This window comes from Trachurus japonicus, chromosome 24 (assembly GCF_045865225.1).
Source record: "Trachurus japonicus isolate A0001 chromosome 24, Traja_1.0".
NCBI classification, from domain to species: domain Eukaryota; kingdom Metazoa; phylum Chordata; class Actinopteri; order Carangiformes; family Carangidae; genus Trachurus; species Trachurus japonicus.
Window position 1 is genome coordinate 14,748,392 of NC_140930.1, and position 24,269 is coordinate 14,772,660.

Consider the following 24,269-nt stretch of genomic DNA (forward strand, 5'->3'; position numbering starts at 1 on the left):
ATTGTCGCTGTAACATACTATAGCTGATCTCAGTTTTACAGGAGTGAGGTCAAGAGGGGACTGCATGCCCTGGTTCTGTACATGAATGCTGATGTCAGTATACTCGTCGTGGTGTTATTTGCTATTAGTGTTTTTCTACTGTCAAGTACATGGTTTCTATTAGTGTATTTGTATTTTTCCTAATGGTACATATCTACAGTAAGCGTCAAATTTTACATCCCTCAAGTATTAAACATAATCTTTTTGGTCTCCTAGTAGGCCTATATGGAGTGTTCAGAGAGGAGTGAAATGAGAGGTAAGAGTTGGCAATCTCAAGCTTTCCCCGCCTTTTTTCTTCCCAACTGCAGGTTATCAAGCAACATCGTCAAGTATTTTTAGAGACACATCCAACAAATGAATAAATAAATAAATACAATTTATCATACATTTTACATTAGATACAGTACATTCCCTTGAGTAAATACCAATATTTACACATGCTATCAGGGACTGGATGTGAGACAGCCTTTTTGCTACAGTTGCACGATCCGGATCAGTCTTTTTAGTGTCAAATATAGAGTCATCGTTTCATTTTCCCGCAGCTTTTCCCCTCGTAGATCAGGCCCCGGCCCCTGGAGCTGTGGCCCCACTGGCCCTGCCCCCCGCCGCCGCCGCCACCGGAGGAGAAGGAGCCGCAGCCGTCTTGCGGGTGAGCGTGGCGAGGCGGCGGCGACCCGGAGAAGCTGGAGGGGGAGCGGCTACGTCCCTGCAGCGCCCCGCCGTCGCGGAACTCCTGGCGGGAGGGGGAGGAGCTGAGGGAGCGCTGCAGGGTGGAGGAGGAGCTGCGAGGGCGGGGAGGGGGGCTGAAGAGCATCCCGCTGCGGTCCTGCATCAGCTGGGTCAGGCTGGCCAGGAAGTCCGCGTCACTTGTGCTGCTGGCGCGCACTCTTAACCTCCGCCGTCTGGAGGGAAGAACAGAAAACACTTAACTAACACGTTCTGTACCATGATTTAGCTTTCATTCTCCTGTAGAGAAACACTACATAGGGGTGGGCGATATGACGACTTTAGATCGTGAAGGATTAGAGCGTGTAGACGATCTGCCAAAGTGCAGAGATCGTAAGATCGTCTAGGGCACATTCAACTACAGTTACTTTAGTTGACATTTTTATTTGACCCTTTTCAATCAGCTATTTAGTGGTTTGATATACTTAAATCCTGTTAAAATGACTGTTGAATAAAACAAACAGTAATGTCTTCATTGATATTTTACTTTCATGTTTACTAGGGTCGGGACTTTAACGCATTAATTACGATTAATTAATTACACAGAAATTAACGCATTTTAATCGCACTTATTAGCATTTTTTTTTTTTTTTTCTCACGTGTGTCTACGTGCGGTGCGCCCGCACGCGAGAGAGTCGGCAGTTTGAGAGGCTGACTGGCAGAGATGAGAGCTGGTGAAACGCTAGCATGGTTATTTAAAACACCATCTCTGATCTCTGCCTGCACATAGATACACAGACACGGGTGCACGCTAACTGTCCTGACTGTCCCTGAACATCACACAGGGACAACATGGAGCTGCCTGTGTGATTGGTTACTGAGTTTTATTAATGTTTACATCAGGCTGAGTTCAATAAATCAGTTTATGCTACTGTGATTTAAGTAGCCTAGTTAAATACTACAGTAATCATCATAGTGTATTGGAAGGAAAGACCATTTAATCTGTATGTATCAAATATCGATTAATGAATTAATCGATAATTTGCATCCCTAGTCTGTTGGTCTTGATTAAGTACCTTGAATGCTTAAGCTTATGTATTCAGTCATTCAATGGTATACTAAAATCCATGTGAAAAAAAAAATGCTTCTCACTGTTCTCAACTATTTATATGCGATTAAAATGCGATTAATTAATTACAAAGCCTCTAATTAATTCGATTAATTTTTTTAATCGAGTCCCAGCCCTAATGTTTACTGAAAGCTACCTTTTATGTTGCAAGAGTGGCTTTATCAGAGTGTTGTTACCTTTTAGTATGTTTACGTTGTTTGCACATATTGGCAAAACTGCAACTATTTAGATTAAAATCTGTTCAGAAAGGTTCTTTGGCCTAAACTGTCTGTTTTTCTTTTTTCAATTTAAGATCGTGATAAAATCGAAATCGTGATTTTATTTTTAAAAAATCGTGATATGATATTTTTGCCATATCGCCCACCCCTAACACTACAATTGTTAACTTTATACCATTTACGGTTCTTAATTTTAAATATAAATTCAGTATATTTAAATTCTTTGAATACTTCTCTGCCGCTCCTGTTATCTAAATGAAATATTGTCTACTGCTGTTAGTTCACATTAAAAGCATTCAGGTGGCTATTCTTGTAAAACAGACGCAGGAAATGCAATTTATTCGTATTTATATGCACTGACCCACTGACTGACTTAAAGGGATAGTTCAACATTTTTGGCAAATTCACCTATTGCCATAATCCCTATAGTCATAACAGTAGGTTCATTACCTTTAATTATCGGTGCATGTTGTTTTGAGATCCGCGGGGCATAGACATTACGACACATGGAGCAAATACTCTGAACTATTTGCACTTTTGAAATCACTCCGCCCAGCAGCCGTGTCTGGAATGTAGTTCTGGCTGCATTTCCCTCGAAAACAACTCGTAACTCGTAATGTTACATGATTATTTCATAGTGTGGTGAAGTGAATGTGCAGGTCACATCTTGTCCACCAGAGCGTTTTGGAGTTGTTGGATTGTGTATTTGATGAGTTTGATGAGGGACAGGGGACATGTACGATTTACCTCCATTGTGTTCATTGAGCAGCTCGCGTCTCTGCCCCGCTGATCTCAAAACAACATGCACCGATAATTACAGGTAATGAACCAACTCCTATGACTATAGGGATTATGGCAATAGGTGAATGTTGAACTATCCCTTTAAGGATGTTTGGCTGCAAACAGCAGCATTATAAGTTCATCTTTTGTTAGATCTTATTGTTATATTCTGACAAAGCAGCAGCTGGAGGTAGTGCTCTCCGTAACAATTACAACTTTAATCGTCCACTTCTGTTAAAACATCTGTACTGTGTGATCAACACTGCTCCCACCTGTTGTCCACACACGGACGGATCGGCGGTTTCCCAGGAGGCGGTCGAGGCAGAAACCTGCTCGTGAGCTGCTCTGGTACGAACGTGGCGCTCACGGGACGTGGGATCTTACTCTTACCACCGGACGAGGAGGACAGAGAGAGGGGGTCTTCTCCCGCGCAGTCGGACCTGGACCCGCGCTCCGAGGGGAGGCGGTCTCGGGGCAGAGCGCAGGGCAGGTTGTCACAGGACAGCGACGGCGAGGGCGAGTGGGTGGGCGAGCCGGGCACCGGGCTGCTCCAGCGGTGGCGCCTCTCTAAGAGGGGGTCCCGGCTCGGAGAGTCCAGGGGAGCGCCGGGCTCTCGCACCGGGATTCGGCTCAGTCTGGGCGACGAGGGCGAGTCTCTTCGCCGGAGGAAAGCCGGCGGCGGCGGCGGCGAGGAGGAGACGGTGACGGTGCTCTCCATGGCGCCTCCCGCGGCGTCGGCCTGGGGCTGCTGGTTCGGCTCCGAGGAGCGATCGGGCAGACCGGAGTCACTCTCTGGGTCTCTGTCGTTGGTCAGATGAGCCGCGTGGCCTTTTGCGGGACTTGGCACGGGAGCTAACTCCAACCTCCCTCCTTCCTTCAGTATCTCCTCCGGGACGCCCTCGGGTTTACCGGACGGCGCCTCCAGCGGTATCGCTTCGCTCTTCTCTTGAACAGGAGACTGTGGCCCACAGCTAGAGGACTGAGAGGAGTTTGATGGTCGTTAGCGTTGTTGATAAAATAATGAATAAAGTGAACTATCAACTAACAGGGACAAAACAAAAAGAACTTGGAAAAAGGGAGCAACACTGGAATTTACTTGTATATGTGTTTTGTAACTAAAACTTTTAAAGGGACAACGAGGAGTTTTGGAAAAGCAAAGTGTTTTCACACTACATTTATGAGCCTCCGCGCGCACCGTGAAATTCTTTGACCGGCGCAAGACGGACTCATGTTTTCATCCATCAAGAATTAAAGTCAGAGGTTCAAAGAGGTTCACATACCGTCGTAGTTCCAACCATAAACGGCGATTTGGCTGCGTTATTCTCATGATTCGCCACGAAGGAAACGCTGGTCGGCTCGACCAGCATTTCCGCCTCCACTAATAATAACAAAATAACGATAGAGACGGAACTATATATTTATTGAAAATGGGCCCATTAACAAGTGTGGGTAGCGGAGATTCATCCACATTAACGTGAGACTTTTTTATAACCGAATAGAAACTCCTCGTTGTCCCTTTAAAGGAGCTATATGTAAGAAATGTATGGCAAGTGAAATCACCCAAAATGTCACCAGAGACTAAGGAATCATGTTCATTTCAAAAACTGATCTAACTAACAACCATAGTACAGCCAGAATATTCGCATTTGATTTTGTGTGTTTGGCCTGTTGCGCCACCCACCGCTGTCTCCGAATCACGAAGTCAGTGGCATTTTGGCGTCCCGGTTGCCAGTTCCCACTGAGCTGCAGCTAAAGGCGTTGTGTATCATGTCTGACGTAACTAAAATTAAAAGAAACTCGCTATGACAAAAGCAGAAACAAGACCAGGATCTGCACAGGAGCTGCTGTTTGAAAGATGCAGACGGCTGAAAGCGAAGAAGAATTTGAGGACAGATGCCGAGTGGCTAATTTTCTCCTGGACACACACCTTTTAGGTTTTTGCACAGTAATCCGTTTTCCCAGTGCATGTTTACAGCTTTATCCGCTTCATTTTGTTCTATCATTGCATGGAAGCGGTTCTGGTGGCGTAGAGACTGTGTGAGTGAGTCTCGGGGTGCCACAGCCGCAAAGCTGGAGCAGGCCAGAGGTGAGGGTGTTGCTATCTGGCAACCTCCAGTCTGCAACACGCTGCAGTATTTTGAATTTGACTGCAGCAACAGTTTTGACCACAATCTTACATACAGCTCCTTTAAAGGGATAGTCCAACATTTTGGCAAGTTCTCCTATAACCATAATACCTATGTAGGTAGGTTCATTACCTTTAATAATCGGTGCATGTTGTTTTGAGATCGGCGGGGCAGAGACGTGGCCTGCTCAGCGAACACAATGGATGGACACTGTATTTTCACCTTTCCCTCATCAAATTCATCAAATACACAATCCAACAACTCCAAAATACTCTAGTGGACAAGTTGTGACCTGCACATTCACCACACTATGAAATAATCATGTAACATTGGGAGATGGAGTTGTTTTCGAGGCAAATGCAGCTGGAACTACATTCCAGACGGCTGCTGGGCGGAGTGATTTCAGAAGCGCAAAAAGTTCTGAGTATTTGCTTCGTGTGTCATAATGTTACAAAATGATACATGATTATTTCAACAACATGCACTGACAGTTAAGGATAATGAACCTACTGCTATGACAATAGGGATTATGGCAATAGATGGAACTGACTAAATGCAAAATGTGAAAATATCACTATCAATATGTTCTGTTATTAAATTATGAGACTGTTTCCACAAGACTTTCTTTGAGGATTGTGTAATAACAACATCTGTAACAACATCTATTGCACGTCTGCCCGTCCTGGGTGAGGGATCCCTCCTCTGTTGCTCACCCTGAGGTTTCTCCAATTTTTCCCTGTCAAAAGGGTTTTCCATGGAGTTTTTCCTCAGTTGATGTGAGGGTCTAAGGGCAGAGGATGTTGTTATGATGCCATGTAAAGCCCTTTGAGACAAACTGTTTGTAAAAACGGGCTATACAAATAAAATTGCCTTGCCTTGCCTTGCCTAATGAGACACATGTTAAGGGTTTTCCTTTTCACAGTGCTGCTCCAACTTCATATACAACAAAGCACACACAGTCTCTCCTACCTGGTCCATCTGAGGTCTTCCCATGATGACCGAGGGCATCTGTCCCAGCATGCCCGGTATCCTCCTGTGGCCCAGTAGCCACGTGCCGGGCATGGCCATCTGAGACAGGACGGGGCTGCTGGGCACGGCGGTGGACTGGCCATCCTGCGGCTCGGAGGAGTGGTTTTCAGTCTCTGCAGGCGTGTGCGCTCCCTGCTTGTCCTCGTGCCCCGGGGGGGCTTCTGCCGGGGGTTTGCTTCCTCCGGAGCCGCTGCCTTGCTCCAGCTCCAGCATCACCCACTCCTGAGAGTCTCCCTCCTGGGGCACAGGACTGAGGTTCACAGCCACGAAGCCGCTGCTCGCCGCGCCCTCTTCGGGGTCGGGCGTAGCCGTGGCCGAGTGGTCCTCGATGCAGGGGGGCGTCTGCTGCCCGCGGCCGCTCTCAGGGATGGAGTTCTCTCCCACCTGGGAAAGGACTGGCCGCTGTTTGCCCAGGCTGAAAGGAAACATTATGAGCATTAAAACCAGATTTTTCTTTTCTTTTTTTTGTCTTGTTTCGTTTTGATTAGTATCAAATAGGGATGTCACGATTATAGATTTTCTTGGTACGATTATTGTCAGAGAAATAATCACGGTGTTACGATTACCACGATTATTATGCATCAATACATTTCACAACACTATGAATGTGTAAAATCAAATAAAGTCCAAATATAATTACATTACTAATCTCTAGGACCAGTTATTAATCCCCAGCGGGAAGTGTTTGAAATATTTATGTCATTAATTGTCCTCTATACCAAATGTTTATGTTTATTCTAATCATTTTTTTCACAATACAAACGACACGCTAACATTTAAATTCCTACTAATTCAATGTTACTTTAGATAAATGGACCAGTATCTGTGCATTTACCTTTACTTTGGCGCACAACTTTAGATATGGTTCCAATATAATCTTTTTCAGAAAGTGACGGTATTTAGGAATCTTTACGATCAATTAATTGTGGCGTTTAATACCACGATTAATTGTGAAAACAAGTAATCGTGACATCCCTAGTATCAAATACTGACTAGGCCTCGAGGAAGCGTTCGATGGTGGGCTTGGGTTCGGGCGCGAGCCTCTTTTCGAACGCCAAGCTCTGGCTGTGTCTCATCCTCCGGAGCAGCGGCGCAGCCCGTTCCAGGAACATGGTTTCCGAACGCACCCGTCTGGGAGAGCTCTGCATGGAGCCGGTGTTGGGGCTCTGGTTCCCCTGGTTCTGACTGTGCTCATCCTCGCTCACCACCTGAGGGAAACACATGAGAGGCCCAGAAACTGAAATGCTGCATTTTGTATCCTCCAAATTTCATGGTGAAGCCCAATGGCGCTCTACTAAAGGTCAGGGGTTACTGAGGTCTTTTCAATTATCATATCTCGAGGCAGAGCGGCTCTAGCCTTAAATCTAAATTAATGTAAAAACTTCATCATGGTGTATTCATGACTCTTGGCTAGTTTTGTGCAGGAATGGCAGATGGAATCGCGGAATTGGCCAATTAAAACAAAATCTATTTTTAACGTGGAATTTGACATAATTTGACTGAAATGCTGTTTTCATGTGCAAGAGGAACGTACCATATGTCTGGGGAAAATTGCACAGAGGGAAGCAAATCTGGGTGGCACCGTCTACTTGAAGTACTTATAGTGCAGTGTTATGTTGCACCATGCAGTATTTGTTCTTAAGGTATGGAGGAAAAGTGTTGTTTGTTTGTTACCTCAATAACTAAGTAATTTCTATTTAATTTGTGTACATTTTAGTCATTAACATTAAAAACACACTCTTTTTGGTAGTAAAGTAAGAGTAAAAGGTAAAAAATGGAATTCCCAAGAATTAAAACTGAAAAAACTGAATTTGGGAACAAATAAAATGGGTTTTACAAGGCCCTAAACATCCACTGCTCCGAGAGAAGCAGCTACACATCATTATTATTATTACAGCAGTAGGTGAGGACAATATACCGAGCGAACAGTAAATTACATCGCCCTGACCTTCCTGATCATCTGCGGAGCGTGTTTATGGTTGCGGTTGCGGTCCATCTCTTCCCATACATCTCCACCAGGGGTGGTCGGGGTGAGGATGGGGGGGCAGTTGTCAGCATCACTGAGGCGCTCCCCTTGCAGGACATCCTCGGTGTTCTCCCGCTGCAGCTCGCCTGGCAGCACCGAGGCGTTGGCCATGCTGTGGAGAAGAGAAGGGAGGGGAGGGAGGGGAAGGGAAGGGAAGGGAAGGTCACCCTGCAGCTCGTTCGTTTCCACAGCACAATTTAGAGTAGTTGATTTCTGAGGGATCCATGACTGTGCAGATTCCCGGTCTAAAAAAAGCTGCAGCTATATATCTGAATGCACGTTCAGTACCAATGTGAGGGGAGTTTGAACGGCACAAGTGACACTGCAACTTTATGTCTCAAGAAAACCTGAATACTAAGCAGTGATATGTTAATAATGATAGAGCTTTCTTTTAGCCGTACGCACCCCAAGTACGCTGGTGTGAGGCGAGTGAGCTGCTGAGCGGTGGTTGCGGCGGCAGTGATGGTCAGCACGTCTTCTGAATCACATTTCTCCCAGTCGTACGGGTCATTCTCCAGCACGTTGTGACTCTTCATGGCATTGTCAAACACTGACATCAAGAGCTGTCGCAAACAACAACAACAAAAGAAACGATCAGGACATCTGGAGAGAAATAAACAGCGTGTACAAAATGTGCTAAACAAGAGATTGCTGACCTGATAGTCGGGTTTAGTGAAATAGTCCAAGGTCAAGATGTGATCCAGGAAAGTACTGAACTCTGAGGGGAGGTGCTTCAACATGAGTTTGTGGTCATATGTATCTTTAAGATTTCCTACTTGTTCCTGAGAGCAGAGAGAGACAAAGTTAAGAAATTGGGTGGTGTACACACTCACAGAAACACAGATGTTGTAAATGAAAAAAGTCTGCAGTGTAAACAGTATTATATAGACACGTACTTTGTCTTTAATTTTCCTCCAGGGAAGTTGACCGACCATGAATTCAACCAGCATGTAGAAGAGGGACCACAGGTCGTCATGACGGCCCATTTCCTGCAGATTCAGACATGCAAGAGTGAGGAGGCAAGTACATGGGGAGTGACTAAAAAACACCACTGCGCTATGAGAATATGTATTTGGCATCGAACTCACCTTATTCTTATGGGCATTGATAGAAGCGTATCGCACAGTTCCTCTAAAGCCTGCCACAGGACGAGGCTGAGAGATGAGGAGGAGAGAGAGAATCACTGAAACACAAACTCTTTGTCCTGTACAGAAGATCTGTTTGGTGTTTCATTATTTTTTAGATGTTTACACGTTGATGTCACATGAGGGTTATTGAGTTCACCAGAAATGTTCAAGGGTCAGACTGCAATCACTGAATCGTTGTTGGTTAAAGATGGTGTGAAATGTGAATTTTGTGCTCTGGATTTGAAGACATCCTATCATGTGGCTGACTCCCTCCAGCTAACAGGCCGACAGTTGTTCATCTGCATATCCAATCCAATCTAATCCAATTTTATTCATATAGCATCACACAAGGTTTCCAAAGTGCTGCACAGCAAGATAAAAATAAATAAATAACACAACAGAAGCACAATAAAACAATGGACACAATAAGATAAAATAAAATAAGATAAAACAAAAATAAAATCAATGAGATAAAAGGAGATAAATATAATAATAATATAATAATATCACCATAAAGCCAGTATTTATCACAATATAAATAAAGAGTAACAAGTAAAGGAACATTTACACAACAAATTATCTTTTGGGATCCATTTTTGTCAAACGCCAAATATCTTAACAGTCGACAAGGAACAGCTTTTTCATGGGATAAGAATTTGTAGGATGTTTGACTATAGAAGCTAAAACAATGCTTGCAGGAAGCTGGCGCAGAGTACTTACTGGACGGACTTCCTGGCTGGAGTTGGTAAACTGACGGGCCAGACCGAAATCGAGCATATAGCAGCATCTGCAGGTACTGGCTAGTCTGCCCATCGCAAAGTTAGACTGGACGGAGAAACATAAACAAGTTCAACTTAAAGAGCAAAGAACCGACAGGCAATCACAAATAATTTACGAACCATGAAGCGGTTTGGGGTTCAACTTACTGGTTTAATGTCACGGTGCAGAAAGCCGACGGAGTGGATGCTTTCAATGGCCTCTAAGATCTGCTTGCCGAGTCTCAAGGTTGTGGAGACAGAAAACGTGCCACGGGTCATGGTTCTGCGCAAATCTGCCAGATTCCTCCCCTTCAAACAGGAAGTAGGACGTCACATTCATGATGCAGATGCAGAGTGACATGGTATCACCAGAAGCAAAGAAAATACTTGACCACAACAACAAAAAAAACTACCTGGAGCTCCATCACCACGTAGTTGAAGCGGTCGTTCCTGCCGCAGCCCACAAAGCGACACACGTGATCTTTGCCTGTCAAAAAATGGACATTCATATTTATCACTACAGACGGCCTTTATGATCATAACAGACAAGATATACCCCATATTTGTACATCTCTCAGTAGTAATGTTTGTTGATATCACTCCATAAACAATTATTAGGTTATATATGCATGTGTGATATCATAGCTGTAATAGTATGGATTAACTGATTTTGTGAAATATAAAAACCACTATGAGAATACTTCAGCATCAGCTGTCCAACACTACTTGCATGATAAGAAAATGCATTAATCTTAATGAAACAGCATTATACAGTAAATGCCACATATTTAATTCAGGGTCCCTGTAGCATTCAGCAAATGATTGTGTTGACTAATTCAACACCCAACAGAGACAATTTAGTAACTTTAGCATGGTGGTCATAAAGTAAAGGATGACAGAAAAACAATATGCAAGACGGTTTATTAAAACCATTAATTTATCTATGTTATTATCTATGTCATGTCTCGTTGGTTCTGCTCAGCTCAAAAGAACAACAACTCTTGATATAGCAAATCAGTTCAAGTGATAAAATCCCAAAACTTCACATATGGCTCAACAATTCAAGAAATTATTATTCCATTAACGACTTCCTAAAATTGACACAAGTCAGTGATAATTTGATGCACTTAATAGCAACTGCAGCCAGCAGTAAATGGTCTGATAGTGCTGACAGGACCTCCAGAGGAAAGGACGGAGCAGCCTCCTGCAGCACAATCCACTGTCACAGCAATCCAGCTTTTAGTCTATAGATATACGATATCTCTTGACAGACAGCCTGCAATCGGATCCAAAAATACCCTATAACTGACATTACTGACTCTGACTATGTCACCAACGTGCTCGACAGCATCACTCACCCTGAAGCTTCTTCAGCACAGCTACCTCCATCTTCAACACCTGTTTGGGTTGCTGAGCAGACTCCACCTTCAGGGCGACGGTGGCCTGGCTCAGCTGATCCAGGACCTCGTAGATCTCCCCGAACCCACCTCCACCTATCTTCCTCGACTGGTGGGAGGAAGAGAGAGGGATGATCATTCATTATTATTATTATCAACCCCCCCCCCCCCAAAAAAAACACAGATGTTGGATAAATCACAGATCTTGATTCAGCTTTCTGAGTTTTTAGTGAAATGATGACCACCACTCACCACTTTCCATCGGTCCCTGACCACGTCTGCCACTGACAGGATGTCTGTGTGCTCTCCAGCCCCACTCATCCTGAGTGCTCTCAGCTACAGCAGCCTGCACCTGGCATCAGTGGCGCGAGACCCTCACTGAAATAAAAAAACACGGGGGAACACGTTGTAAATCACACTTCGGTTTTCTACGTATATAATCATCCCCATAATGTGCTATCGATTCACATCCAGGCTTCGAACGCACTCGTTGACCCTTTCTTAAGTAAATGCTGTCTCATATGTACTTACTTGTATGGTTTGTGTATATTCATATAAAATGTGTTTTTAATGGCAATTGTAACTTATGGTTAAATACTGTACAATGCACTTCCTCCCATTCTTTATCTGTCCTCTAATTTTCTCAACTGTCATATGGACTACATGACTGAAATAAAGAATTATATACGGTATGTATATATATATATATTTATTTACAATGGACTTGCATAGTGGCAAGGCAATTTTATTTGTATAGCCCATTTTTTTACAAACAGTTTGTCTCAATGGGCTTTACATAGCATCATTACAACATCCTCTGCCCTTAGACCCTGACTTCAACTGAGGAAAAACTCCCAAGAAAATCCTTTTATCAGGGGAAGAATTGGAGAAACCTCAGGGTGAGCAACAGAGGAGGGATCCCTCACCCGGGACGGACAGACGTGCAATAGATGTAAGGAAAACAGTTTACAACATGGAATATGGGAAAACATGGCAATGGAAATCGATCAGTTGGAATAGTGATAGAGCAAACACATTTTAAAGGTTAATAATTAGCCACACCTCACGTCTCCCAAAAAGCCTGGTAGAAGATGCTAACCTATAGCTAGCTGGTGCTGGTGTTCCCTAAAAAAATAAAATAAAAACACACACACAGCAGCAGCAGCCACTAGCATCGTGTGGTTTGTTTTGACTCTGTGCCAAAAACACAACCGCAGCGGTTATCGCAGGTAAATACATATATATCTGGAGGACAACCAGCTCGTCGGTGAATCTGAATTAGCTGTCACGAAGCTAAAACCTCCATGGTTGACCACCGCCGCACCGTGTTCAACGCGGCGGCGGCAGCGGCGGTGGTTGTTGTTCCCCGTGTAGCAACATGCTAACTGAATAGCATGTTTACTAACGGTAACCTCCTCCTTCTCTCTCTCACCTCGCTTCGTTGTTGCACCAGTGCGGTCACAGTTGTGGTGTGAAATCCAAGCGGCCCCCATGATGCTGCTGCTGCTGCTCCCATGTGATGATGTGATGTGACAGGAGGGCCAGGTCATTCACTCATTCATTCACTCATTGGAGGCGGTTGTTGTGTTTGTATCCGAGGTGAAGTAACGGTAACGGACCATAGCTGCTGCTGCTAACTAACGGTCGGGTCGCTAGCTACGGTTAGCCGGCTACTAGCCTGCTAGCATCCTGCTATGCTAACGGTTGGTTGGCTGCGGACAGACGAGATGGGATGAGACGCCCCGTGCTCTGGCTCAGCAGCGGTGACGTCACGTGTGCTGCGTTTGAAGACCAGTCGGAACTCGGATTTTTTACGACCGACCTCCTACTTGTGGAAAAAAAAAAGTGCAACTGAACGACGCCTCAAGTTGGACCTCTCCCACTCGGGGAAAGTCTACCCCCGACTTCTTCGAGAATCAGTTGTCGGACGTCACACAACAATCTGCTGCACCCGTGCACAAACACACTGTCAATGGTAAAACATCATTAAATCATTAAAATACATATAAATGGCAAAATACATTAAACGTTCTCTTTATTTGTACCTTTTGTAATGTTTTTAGGCCTTACGTGAAAAACGTTTTTTGAATGGCCGGTCCGCCATGTTTTTGGTTATTCTGACACGCTTTGAAGTCGGAAAATCGGAGTTTTCAACTCGAGAGATTCCTAGTTCCGAGTTGTCCTGAACGCAGCATAAACTCCCGCATCCTCCCTCCTCCTCCGCTGCACCGACGATGAGGAGCAGCAGCAGCAGCAGCAGTACCGACTTCACAGAGACACTAAATATTAATATTCTGCATATAACACACACACACACAGCACAGGGCCGTGCCGCGTCCACAGGTCACCAAGTGTTTAGTCAGTATTTGCATTGATAAATAAAAGCAAATTGCGTAGCAGTGAAATTTGGTGTGCACACACACCTGTCTACACAGTCATGGTACTCACATCTCATGCAACTAGAGAGAAAGTTTATTCATGACCTTGAAACTGAAGCTTGACAAAAATGAAGATTTACTGCAAGTCTCGCACAAGACACTATTATGCTGCCTTCACGGTACAGTGTTTATGCTGTATTTATGAGCAGCCATGGCGGATCACTGGGAGTATCAGTTATCTGACTTATATCCAGTGTGTTTATTTCCTCAATGTTAATCAATGTCATTTCTAATATAGGTGCTATAATTGATATAGGGTATGTTTTTTTGTGTTAACCCATGTTGAATAGGCCTACAAGCGTAAATACTATTTTCTTCCATCTTTTAACATTGGGGATGGTTACATACATAGTTGTCTTGTAGGAACAGATGTAAACTTACATAAAACAGGAAGCATAATGTTGCCATTGATTCTGAAACTATAACACAGGCCCATTTTTTTTCCCTTTTTTTAACGTATCCATGATTGTCTTTTAATTACCTGATGTGTTTTTCATAAGTATGATTGAATACATTGATAACTGTCAATTAGTAATTGCTCTAACACAACAGAATATTTAGAAATGTAGTTATTTCCAGGCAGGCTTTGTTATTCCTGTCCCACATGTCTACTGTTATTCATAACCCTGAGGTCATGATTACGTAATGAGGTCTACCTTTTTTTTTTCTTGAGTGAATGCCAGTGTTTTTCTATTGTAGTCGGATGGAGCCAGTCAACACACACACACGCACGCATGCACACACCCTTATTCCTGACATGACCAAACCAGAAAGTCTCTTCACATTTGCATTGCACTGAGATTTTTCCCCAAGAAAAAAACATCAGGTACAGCCCATGCAGGAGCACAGCTCTGCCAGTATCCTTATATGTGATGACCATTGCCTTAAAGCAGAAGTAAGCAATCCGGTCGTTTTGGCACTGATTTCGTAGATGTTTTGATTGAGAACTCACTAAAGTTTGATGGATGAAAAGTGTGATATTTCCATTAAAAAGACAAACATTGTCAATTTATTATTTTCATCCAAGTGTTGATATCAACCATTTCAAAGTAAGGCTCTTCCTCATTCATGTGGATTATCACTGAGACTTTGATGCCGGTCACTAAACTATTTGCAAAGAACGTGTTAGGAGCGCACACCAGAATTGAAGAGGAGCTGACAGCCGGAACAAAAGCAGTGAAGGAAGAAAAAAGCAGTCGCTCAACTCATAGCCTTGATGTAGAACAGAGGTGTCAAACTCATTTTAGTTCAGGGGCCAAATTAAGTGCAATGTGATCTCAAGTGGGCCGGACTGGTAAAATAGTAGCATAATATCCTATAAATAATAAGAACTCTAAACTTTTCTCTTTGTTTTAGTGCAAAGAAGCGCATTATTAAGATGTTTACATTGCAGAACTATCCTATTACAAAACATATTATGACCAACCTGAAATTTCTTGAGGAAAATACATGCAATTTCAACAACATAATGTCTCTCTCTTCTATGTAATTTTTAAATCTGGTAAATTCATCCCGCGGGCCGGATTGGACCCTCTGGCGGGCCGGTTTTGGTCCGCGGGCCACATGTTTGACAACCCTGATGTAGAAAAAATACATGTGTGAGGTCGACCTGTGTGAGGTTGAAACGTCAGTCCTTTTTTAATAAATTATATATATTTTTTCTACATCAAGGCAATGAGTTGAGCAACTGCTTTTTTCTTCCTTCACTAAATTATTTGCAACAGAAATGTAAAAATCCAAAATGTTAAAAATAAATAAATACATCTACAATAGGCTACATGTCCTTATATATGACATTTACATGTGAATTATAATCCTCCTCGTAATCATTACCATACTGTGGTAGGCAGCTATATATAGAATAAACTTTAACTCAGTGTTGCACTTTGATTAAAAAGTCACAAAGGTCAAAGGTCACAGTGGTATTTTTTTGTGTGCAGAGTTTGGATTCACACACACAAGCACACAGTGTTTATTTAAAAGGCGAACACCAAGTCTTTGAGTTTCACAGTTTGCAAGTCCAAAAGTAAATGAATAAACAAAAATACAAAGATTTAACTGTTTTATTTTTCTAAATGCACTCGCAAAGTCAAACAAGCAATGATATAATCACATTATAAGTTATATAAACTGTCTTGTAATGTATAGTAGTTGTGTCTTTAATTAGCAGAGGGTCGACACCCCTGCAGGGCTGAGTTACCATGATCCTGCGGCCCTCGACCCACCACTCACTCACCCACTCACTCACCCACTAACAACAACTGTTTCCGTGTGTCGAGCTCTAGACTGTGAGACTCCGCTTTCCGGTGCAGCCATGGCAGCAAAACAAACGTACACGGATACAGCGATGGGAGTGGCCAGACAATCGGATTGGATAACAGGATGTCGAGTTGCGCTGTTTTGGGGTGAGGCGGGTGCGTTGCGTTGCGTTGCGTTGCGTTTGGGGGGGCCGGGGCGCAACAACTTTCTGCGTGTTTGCGCAGTTTGGCGGCGCTGCTGCACAACAACACGCTGCGGATGGACCGAAGCTGCGACCTTTCGACCGGCGGCTGCGGTGCTGAAACCTGCGGAAACGACCCAGCAGCACCGAGCACCGATGCACGGCGGCGTTTTCACACTTCCACCGTCCGTGTCTGTGTGTGTGCGTATGTGTGCATGCGTGTTAGTGTGTTAGTGTGTGTGTGCTCTCTTTTTTTTTTTTTTTTTTTGACTCGCTGATGCGGGGAAAGAAAGTTGTGGACATGTTTTCCTTTTCCTGGAAGTGCACGGCTTTACGGACACACTGTGCAACATTGTAACCGCGGCGGTGTAATTAATTATTATTAGATAAGTGCTCGATCGCGTTGCGTGCAGACTTTGGAGGATATAGTAGTAAGAGGAGGAGGACTATAGCCTATATTTTGATTGTGTCTAAAAAAAAAAAAAAAAAAAAAAAAGCCGCCTCGTTCGCCATATTGTGCGCAGCAGCAGCAGCAGCAGCAGCAGCGAGCGAAACTCGAGGGGGAAAGTTAGTTGTCAAAGAGTTATGACATTTGCTGCGCACACACAGTCCCTCCATGGAGCTGCATGCAGTCGACTTTGATCGAAACCACAGCGACTCCACGGAGCTGGTCATGGAGAGCTGCGTGCACCACTGATCAGGTACAAACACACACTATAAAACTAACTGCTGCCTTCTTTTTATTTCTAACTTAACTTACTGCTGTTCGGAGATCTGCTGTTATGTTATTGCCTAACCGCACCGCACTCTGCTCTTCGGGCGCTTCCTTATTGCTGATTTTTTTTTTTTTTTTTTTAAACATAACATCACTGTTATGGCAGTGGCTATCGCTCGGGTGATTGCACGATCGAGCCCCTTCGTTTCCTGTATTTCTTGTTATGCCAAATGGCAGCTTGAACTGTAAGCGCCTCCTTGTTGCTTGTATGTATGTGTGTGTGTGTGTATATGTGTGTGTTTGGGAAGCCGTTTCCAAAACTTCTGCTTAAATAACGTCCCCTTCTGACTTCTGCACGCACATGGACGTTAAATAACCCGAAATATATACACATATAGGCTATATATATATAGGCTATATCCCTTTTCAATGCCTGTGTGCTCACTTCCCACCATTAATCTCTCCTCCTCCTCTGATTGGGCTACTTTTGCTGGTGTTAGGCCTCAGTTGTTTCCTCTTTGCTGCAGACAGACGAGTGAGACTGAGCACAGACCTCGACAAAAAAAACTTTGTCTGCTTGTCGTCAGAGAAAAAGAAAGTGTCTAATCCCTCCTTTTATCTCACAAGGTCCGGCAGCCCTCTCCCCCAAAAAAAGAGGATGAGAAGAATGGACAACAATCCTCAGATCTGAGTCTGGACGGAGGGTTGCGTGTCCCCTCACCACCACCACCACCACCAACCCCCACCCTGCACTTTTCCTTTGGGATTTATATTTCCTCCCAAATACCTCTGTATACACAATTAAACAAAGAATTTCTCCACCACAGGCCGTGGAAACACACTAACTCCGTTCTGTTGTTTTTGCACACTCAGTGATCAAGGCTGAGTACATTAGCACAACATTAGTATGAGTCTTCCTCCTCAAGTTAATACTGACAAGAGCGGCAAGCACCGGGCTGCAGCCATGAAGGAGCCCGTGCAGCAGCATTCGGGGGAGGTTTATTATGGTATGGGGCCTCCGGCGCTAGAGTCGAGCCACAGCGACTCTTCCAGCAGCTCTGGTGTTTATAACCCAGAGAAAGGCCCCCAGAACGTAGCGGCGGCGCACTATCAGCAGGCCGCTCCGGTAAAGTGGATGCAGCAGGACTCCATGCAGGCCCCCGGCTGGTCTCAGGAAGCCCCCGTCTCGGCCTGGGGGCAGAACTTTGGCCCCTACATGGGCGGCGTGAACGTCAGGAGTCAGATGGTGTTTCATAAAGGCGCGCACGAAGGCGTGGCTCTGCCGATGGGGGCGGAAAACCAGCTGCCGGGGGCGCCCGTTCAGGTTTATAGAGACGCCGGCCAGAGTCAAGCTCAACAGCAGGGGAGGGGGCTGGAGTGGGAGCAGCACGGCCCCGCCGCCATGCACCCGGCTCAGCTGCAGGCCTATCAGCACGGCCACAAAGGCGTGGAGATCCAGGGTCAGCCCCACGTGGCCCCCCACGCCTTACCGGCGCCCATGCTGCAGCCCTTCCAGGCCACGTTCAGGCCCGGCAAGCAGCAGTTCTCGTCCGGTTATTACCCCGTTTTTCCGGGAAACAAGGCGATGCCCAACCTGGCCTACGGCGAGCCGCCGCCGCCGCCGCAGAGCCAACAGCAGCAACAACAGCTGCTTCACCAGATGCAGCAGCAACAATTGCACCAACAACAGTTACAGCAGCAGCAGCAGCATCATCTGAAACTGCAGCAACAGCAGCAACAACAGCAGCAGCAGCAGCAACATTTACAGCACCAGCAAATTCAACAGCAACAAATGCAACAGCAACAACAACTGCAGCAGATGCAGCAGCAGTATCACCAGCAGCAGCTACAGGAGCGACAGCAACAAATCCAACAAATGCAGCAGCAGCAGCAGCAGCAGCAGCAGCAACTACAGCAACAAAATGTGCAGCAGCAGGAAACAACACAACTACAGGTGCCGCAAAAACAGCAGCCGAGCCAGAACTTTGCAGCCTACCAGTCTCCTGAGCCGTGTCCACCTGACATGGGCTCAAAGAAGGAAGACGGCCAGGCGGTGGAGCTGCAGCAGCAGCAGCAGCAGCAGCAGGACCCGGGGGCTCAGACCTGCGACGTGTCAGCGGTACCCGATCCGTGTCCCGAAAAGGTCGGTGCAAATCCAGCAGAGAGCTCAGATGCACAGCCGGCAACGGCGGCAGCGACGGCTGCAGCGACGGCTGCGGCCCCTCGGCGTTCGCGGCGCCTTTCCAGAGAGGGACAGTCCCCACTGGGTCCCCCTTCCACCAACATCTGGTCTCAGGCCTCCAAAGAGCCTCCGCCGCCACCGCCATCCCATAACGGAGTAGCAGCAGGCGGACAGAAGGGAGGGGAGAGCCAAGTGACGACGGGAGGGGTCATCCAGATCAACAGTCGGAGGAGGAGAGCGTCCAAGGAGATCAACCTGGAGACGCTGGCACACACGGCAGCAGAGAGGCAGAAGATCCTCAAGGTTAACAACTACCTTCTTATTCTGGGGCTGCGGCCTGTTGCAGCTTTATTTATGGTCATTTTGCAGCAGAACAGCTTTTTTAAAAATATATATTAGCCGTATTTGAGGGAGGTTGTCCAGGGTGGGAGAAAAAATCGATTCACATAAATGTCGCAATATCTTTTTGGAGGATTTTTAAATCGATTTTTAAATATTGTGCAATGTGCATTTGTTCGCCTTTTTTACATACAGAGAGTACAGGTTTTGAAAAGGGTTTAAGTTCACTTTATAATGGAGTATGTTCATTTATAGGCTCCTACAGTATTTGTGTGCAGATAAATGTTAAAAATGCTAAAGACTAAAAATCGAGAGAATCGGGAATATCGTAGAATCGCAATTTAAATCGAATCGCCATCCAAAAAATCGTAGAAGAATCGAATCGGGAGAAAAGCATATCGTCCCAGCCCTAGTGGCTAGTGTGTGTGTGTGTGTTTGTGTGTGTGAAAGCAAATTCTCAAATCTGGTGAAGTTGGTAGCAGCTGTACAAAGAGGAAGAACCGTGTTTCTATGCAGAACTTCCCCATGGTTTACAAAATCCTCGTCTTGGGTCTGTTTACTCGATTCCTACAGCTGTCGCGCCTCAACTATAGCAGTCAGTCTGTGTGTGTGTGTCTGTGTGTGTGTGTCTTGGTGTGCACAGTCGGTCCAGACGGCACGTTGTCATGCACCGATGTACCAGTGCAACCTGACAGACAAACGGCTAATCTTGAACATCCCACTTTTAGGTATTATACCAATTGTTCATTTTATAGCAGCGAGAAAGTTGATACCCTCAGCCTTGTTATTCAGGATTTATACTGTTTACATTCTCAGCGGCACACCCACTGCAACAAGCTTCTTTATTTTCTCTTTAGCAGCTTCGTCATACATGCACTCAACACAAAGTTAAACCGAGTTTTTCCGTCCTTTTTTTTTGTTTTCTTCTCAGTGCAGGGGTGTTCAGCAGCGCTCTGCCCTCGGGGGGCCACCGGGCCTGATCGTAGAGTTTTTTGTTTTTTTGTTTTCTTGACGTTGTGCAGAGTTGTGCATGCTGGATACAGTTGGAGCAGCTGCATGTCCGCACACCTCCACATTCCTCAGGCTCTTTCCCAGTCATTCAGCAGAGCTAGGGAGGGGCCGAGCTGTCAACCTGCACACTCACACTCCTCAAACTCAACTCAACACACACACACACACACACACACACACCAAACAGGTTTTGATATGGCTATTCAGAAAACCAGAGGTGTTGTGTTGCGGTTGGCAAACAGGATGTTTGCGGGTTAGGAGGAAAGGAGATTCACATGTCTCAGCTGAGGAGCTTCAATTTGCCTGAAGAGCAACTCATAAAAGTGATTTATATCTTTTCACTGCCACGAGTGGAGTTTAGGATTAATGCAGGTATCGTCTTGATCTGAGATGCCAGGGTTACACATGCACACAAACATCTCTTGAATAGAAATATGGTGATAAGAAAATGTGATGATTTGCTTATGTTGTGAAATTCAACTTTATGTCCAGTGAATTCAGCATTTATAGTGAAGAAGGTGAAAATTTGTTGCCAATGTTTGCATTTAAAGCAGAAGTAAGCGATCCGGTCGTTTTGGCTAATGCTGCGTTCCAGGCAGGCTTTTGAAACCGTAAATTACAGCTTTAAGTCACAACTTACGACTTTGTAGCAGGCAACCCGTGTTTTTCCGACCTGTTTTAACTGTGAAAGTCACTATAACGGCCACTCGTAACTTCTGACCCGTGAACTCGTACCAGATCGAACTGGTCCTCGTCCCTACTTCACCACGTTCAGGCGCATCCCTTGGCTGCACACACAGCCCTTCATGCCGTTCTCTCTCCTCATTGGATAAAACTTGTAGGATACGAGAAAAGTTTTCTCCTCGGCTCAGAGCAGAGCAGAGTGACTGACAGACCCGTGTTTCGGTCCAAACACTCTATGTAAGTGATTGCTGTCGGAAGATAGAACTATTTAAGACTTATATTAACACAAGAATATCGCTTACTTCTGCTTTAAGTTTCTAAAGCAACGCATGTGCAACATTTTACAGTTTTTCTTTGTTATTGAATGAATGTCTTTTCTTTTTTTTGGTTTCTAGTTTGAATAATTAATCACAATATCAAAAAACCTATAGAAGTTATTAATAATATACAGCGTGTGAATTTGAATGAAGATGAAAATGAATGTTGTAGGTGATCTGAAAATGAGCCATTGTGTGTAGACGACCATGCGGACTCACCCCATCTTCCTCTTTCTCTATATCTCAATCCCTTTTCCATTTCCCTGCTACTTCCCCAATCTCCCTGTGATGCTCTCGTTTCTCCTCATCCTCCCACCTTCTCCTCTTTTCTTTCCGCTCTCTCTTGTTGTCGTTGCCTCAGCAGGAAGACGGCCCGTCGGGCAGACAGGCCACCATGGTGCCTCTGGTCATCCCCGTGTCCGTGCCGGTGCACAGGAGCCAGGTAGACCCTCAGGGCGGCTGGGCTCAGGGACGGCTCGGCCAGGGCGGCGAGAGACCCGCGGGGCAGCAGTCCGACCGCAAACCCTCCGTCATCGTGGCCCGCCGGCGATCGCTCAGAAACTCCATGACTGAGAGTTTTGGTCAGGTTAGCTCAACGAAGCCCGAACCCAGCCAGGCTGAAGTCAGTGGTAGCAGCTGCTTTATCAACAATAAATAACACTAATCCCCACCTAGTTACACCTCAAAAGGAGGTCGCATTGTCTTGGGTCCTTTGATATTTTAGAAAATATCCACTGAGGAGCATCAGATCTGCTGCTGAGGCTCTGACTAATAACTGGTATGTAGGGTGTGGATTAGACGATAGTGTGACTCACCAACTTTTTACCAAAGTTTGACCAAAATTTTGTTACACTACTGTTTCCAAACTAGGTTAACGGTGAAGCTCGATTTAGCAATAGAACCTGATACTTTAATATATACAGTGGGTAAAATAAGTATTAGATCCACTGCTGTGTTTTTAAGTTTGCTCCCCGACAAAGAAATGGACAGACTATAGTTTATTTTACAAAAAGAGACAGAATATCAACTAAACATCCAAAAATAATATCATTATATAAAAGGTTATACATGTTTAGTTTAGTTTATTTAGTTTATAACAGGACAGCGTGCTGTGACATTAATTATTCAAAGAAATAACAAGATGGCTGCACCAGATTTAGTGAGAACGCTAATTTCCATCTGTAGTCCTTGACATTAAGACAGACATCATAAATAGACTATAAGTGCAGGTTGAAATGCACACTTCAGGATACATTGATAACAGCAATCATAAGACTAAAGATTTTTTTAAGAAAAGAAAAAACAGTCATCATGATTAAATTACAAAGTGCAATTTCAGATATGGTAAATACAGGTGCCCATCACCTAAAACCGGGAGGTACACACTGCACAGTGCATAATGCATTAAATCTAACAAGTTTCTGCTACAGTTTCCTTATGGAGGTACATTAAATACAAGGATCCTCACAATTAGAAAATTTACATAAAGTGCACAATATTGTTCAGAGCATTGAAAATAGTATTAATACGTATGACTTCACATTAAGTGCTCATATTGTAAACACAGGTTACAAATTAATTTACATTTGATCAAGTGAAAAAAGGGGAAAAATCAGTAGGGGATCAAATACTCATTTTTCACACTGTATACAGGTGCTGTATATGTTTTTCTGCAATCAGAAAACATCTAATGAGAAATGTGACAGTGTTTGTGGGTCTAACATGTTTGTCTAGTTTTACAATAAGACATTATGACCAGTGACAGTTTAGCGTAAGGTGTTTTATTCCAGGTATCTGCATCCTGCACTTACTGAGCACTTTATGAGGAACACTGGGTGTTGTATAGTTTCACTTTTCTGCTTCTGCTCTTCATGTCATTGACTTAAACAAACAAGAGATTCTGCTCCACGTTGACAAGACAGCATCATGTAATTTCTGCAGATTTGTCAACCATACATTCTTGTCTCCAGCCTCCTGGAAACCCTAAGCTGCTCTGTTCAGACCATAAAGACGGTGGTCAGTATTACTCAGACAGGCTGTAGCAGTCAAACCGTAATTGACTGCTATTAAATGGTTCAAAGTGTGCCAAAAAAACCAGCAGCAGCAGCACCAGCCTGTCTCTTCCATCTGTGTCTCCAACTGACCAGAGTTATAGTGAGTCAGCCTCAGATTTCTGTTCTTGTCAGTTGTCGTAGTGATCGTTGTGTGTGTGTGCGAGATCCCAGGAGCTTCAGACTGTCCTGTGTAGCAACAACAACCAAAGACACTGAGATTTGTTGCTGTTTTTCATTCATTACACTGCTTGCATGTGATTGGCTGATTAGATAATTGCACAAATAAGCAGATACACAAGTGTTCCTAATAAAGCGTTCAGCGTATAAGCGTTCAGTCCTGGTTGTTTTGGTTGTTTCTGCAAATGAAATACACCACAGAATTAGGTTAGTTATATAAATACATTGCATTTCCTGTTACGGCTTCACAATAAAAGCCCCTTATGTTTGAGAAGAGTGAGAAGCAGCAGTAAGAAAAGTTTAGTTTGAGAGTTATTTACATAGAGTTACACACAGGGACTAATTTGCTATGTGTCAGAATTAGGGATGTCACAATTACTTGTTTTCACAATTAATCGCGGTATTAAATGCCACAATTAATTTATCATAAAGATTCCTAAATACCGTCACTTTCCAAAAAAGATTATGTTGGAACCATATCAACAGATGTGCGCCCAAGTAAAGGTAAATGCACAGATACTGGTCCTTTTATCTAACGTAACACTGAATTGATAGGAATTTAAATGCTAGAGTGTCACTTGTAATTTAAAAAAAAAGGTTCAAATAAAGATTTGTTT

General features: G+C 44.4%; 2 protein-coding genes across 9 annotated transcripts in view; one reads left to right on the plus strand and one right to left on the minus strand.

Moving 5' to 3' along the window:
* Positions 1-337: 337 nt before the first annotated feature.
* On the minus strand, positions 338-13,059 carry ttbk2b (tau tubulin kinase 2b). The gene is made up of 15 exons (XM_085771575.1): positions 12,728-13,059; positions 11,548-11,673; positions 11,257-11,404; positions 10,312-10,385; positions 10,067-10,207; positions 9,861-9,965; positions 9,102-9,167; positions 8,910-9,002; positions 8,670-8,795; positions 8,419-8,576; positions 7,936-8,125; positions 6,981-7,195; positions 5,928-6,402; positions 3,105-3,811; positions 338-941 (listed from the first exon to the last, which is right to left on the minus strand). The coding sequence occupies exons 2-15, from the start codon at positions 11,614-11,616 to the stop codon at positions 560-562; spliced, it is 2,949 nt and encodes a 982-aa protein (XP_085627701.1). The 5' UTR covers positions 11,617-11,673; positions 12,728-13,059; the 3' UTR covers positions 338-559.
* A 3,348-nt stretch (positions 13,060-16,407) lies between these two features.
* mideasa (mitotic deacetylase associated SANT domain protein a) overlaps positions 16,408-24,269 on the plus strand; it is a 19,028-nt gene continuing 11,166 nt past the window's right edge. For 2 of the 8 annotated variants that reach the window (XM_085771576.1, XM_085771580.1), the window contains exons 1-3: positions 16,442-16,874; positions 17,516-19,373; positions 21,783-22,007. In XM_085771576.1, the coding sequence (XP_085627702.1) occupies positions 17,796-19,373; positions 21,783-22,007 (1,803 nt within the window). In that variant the 5' untranslated portion in view covers positions 16,442-16,874; positions 17,516-17,795. Of the gene's footprint in view, positions 16,875-17,515; positions 19,374-21,782; positions 22,008-24,269 lie in introns of all 8 variants that reach the window. The other 6 variants (XM_085771582.1, XM_085771584.1, XM_085771578.1 and 3 more) reach the window with 4 other exon arrangements.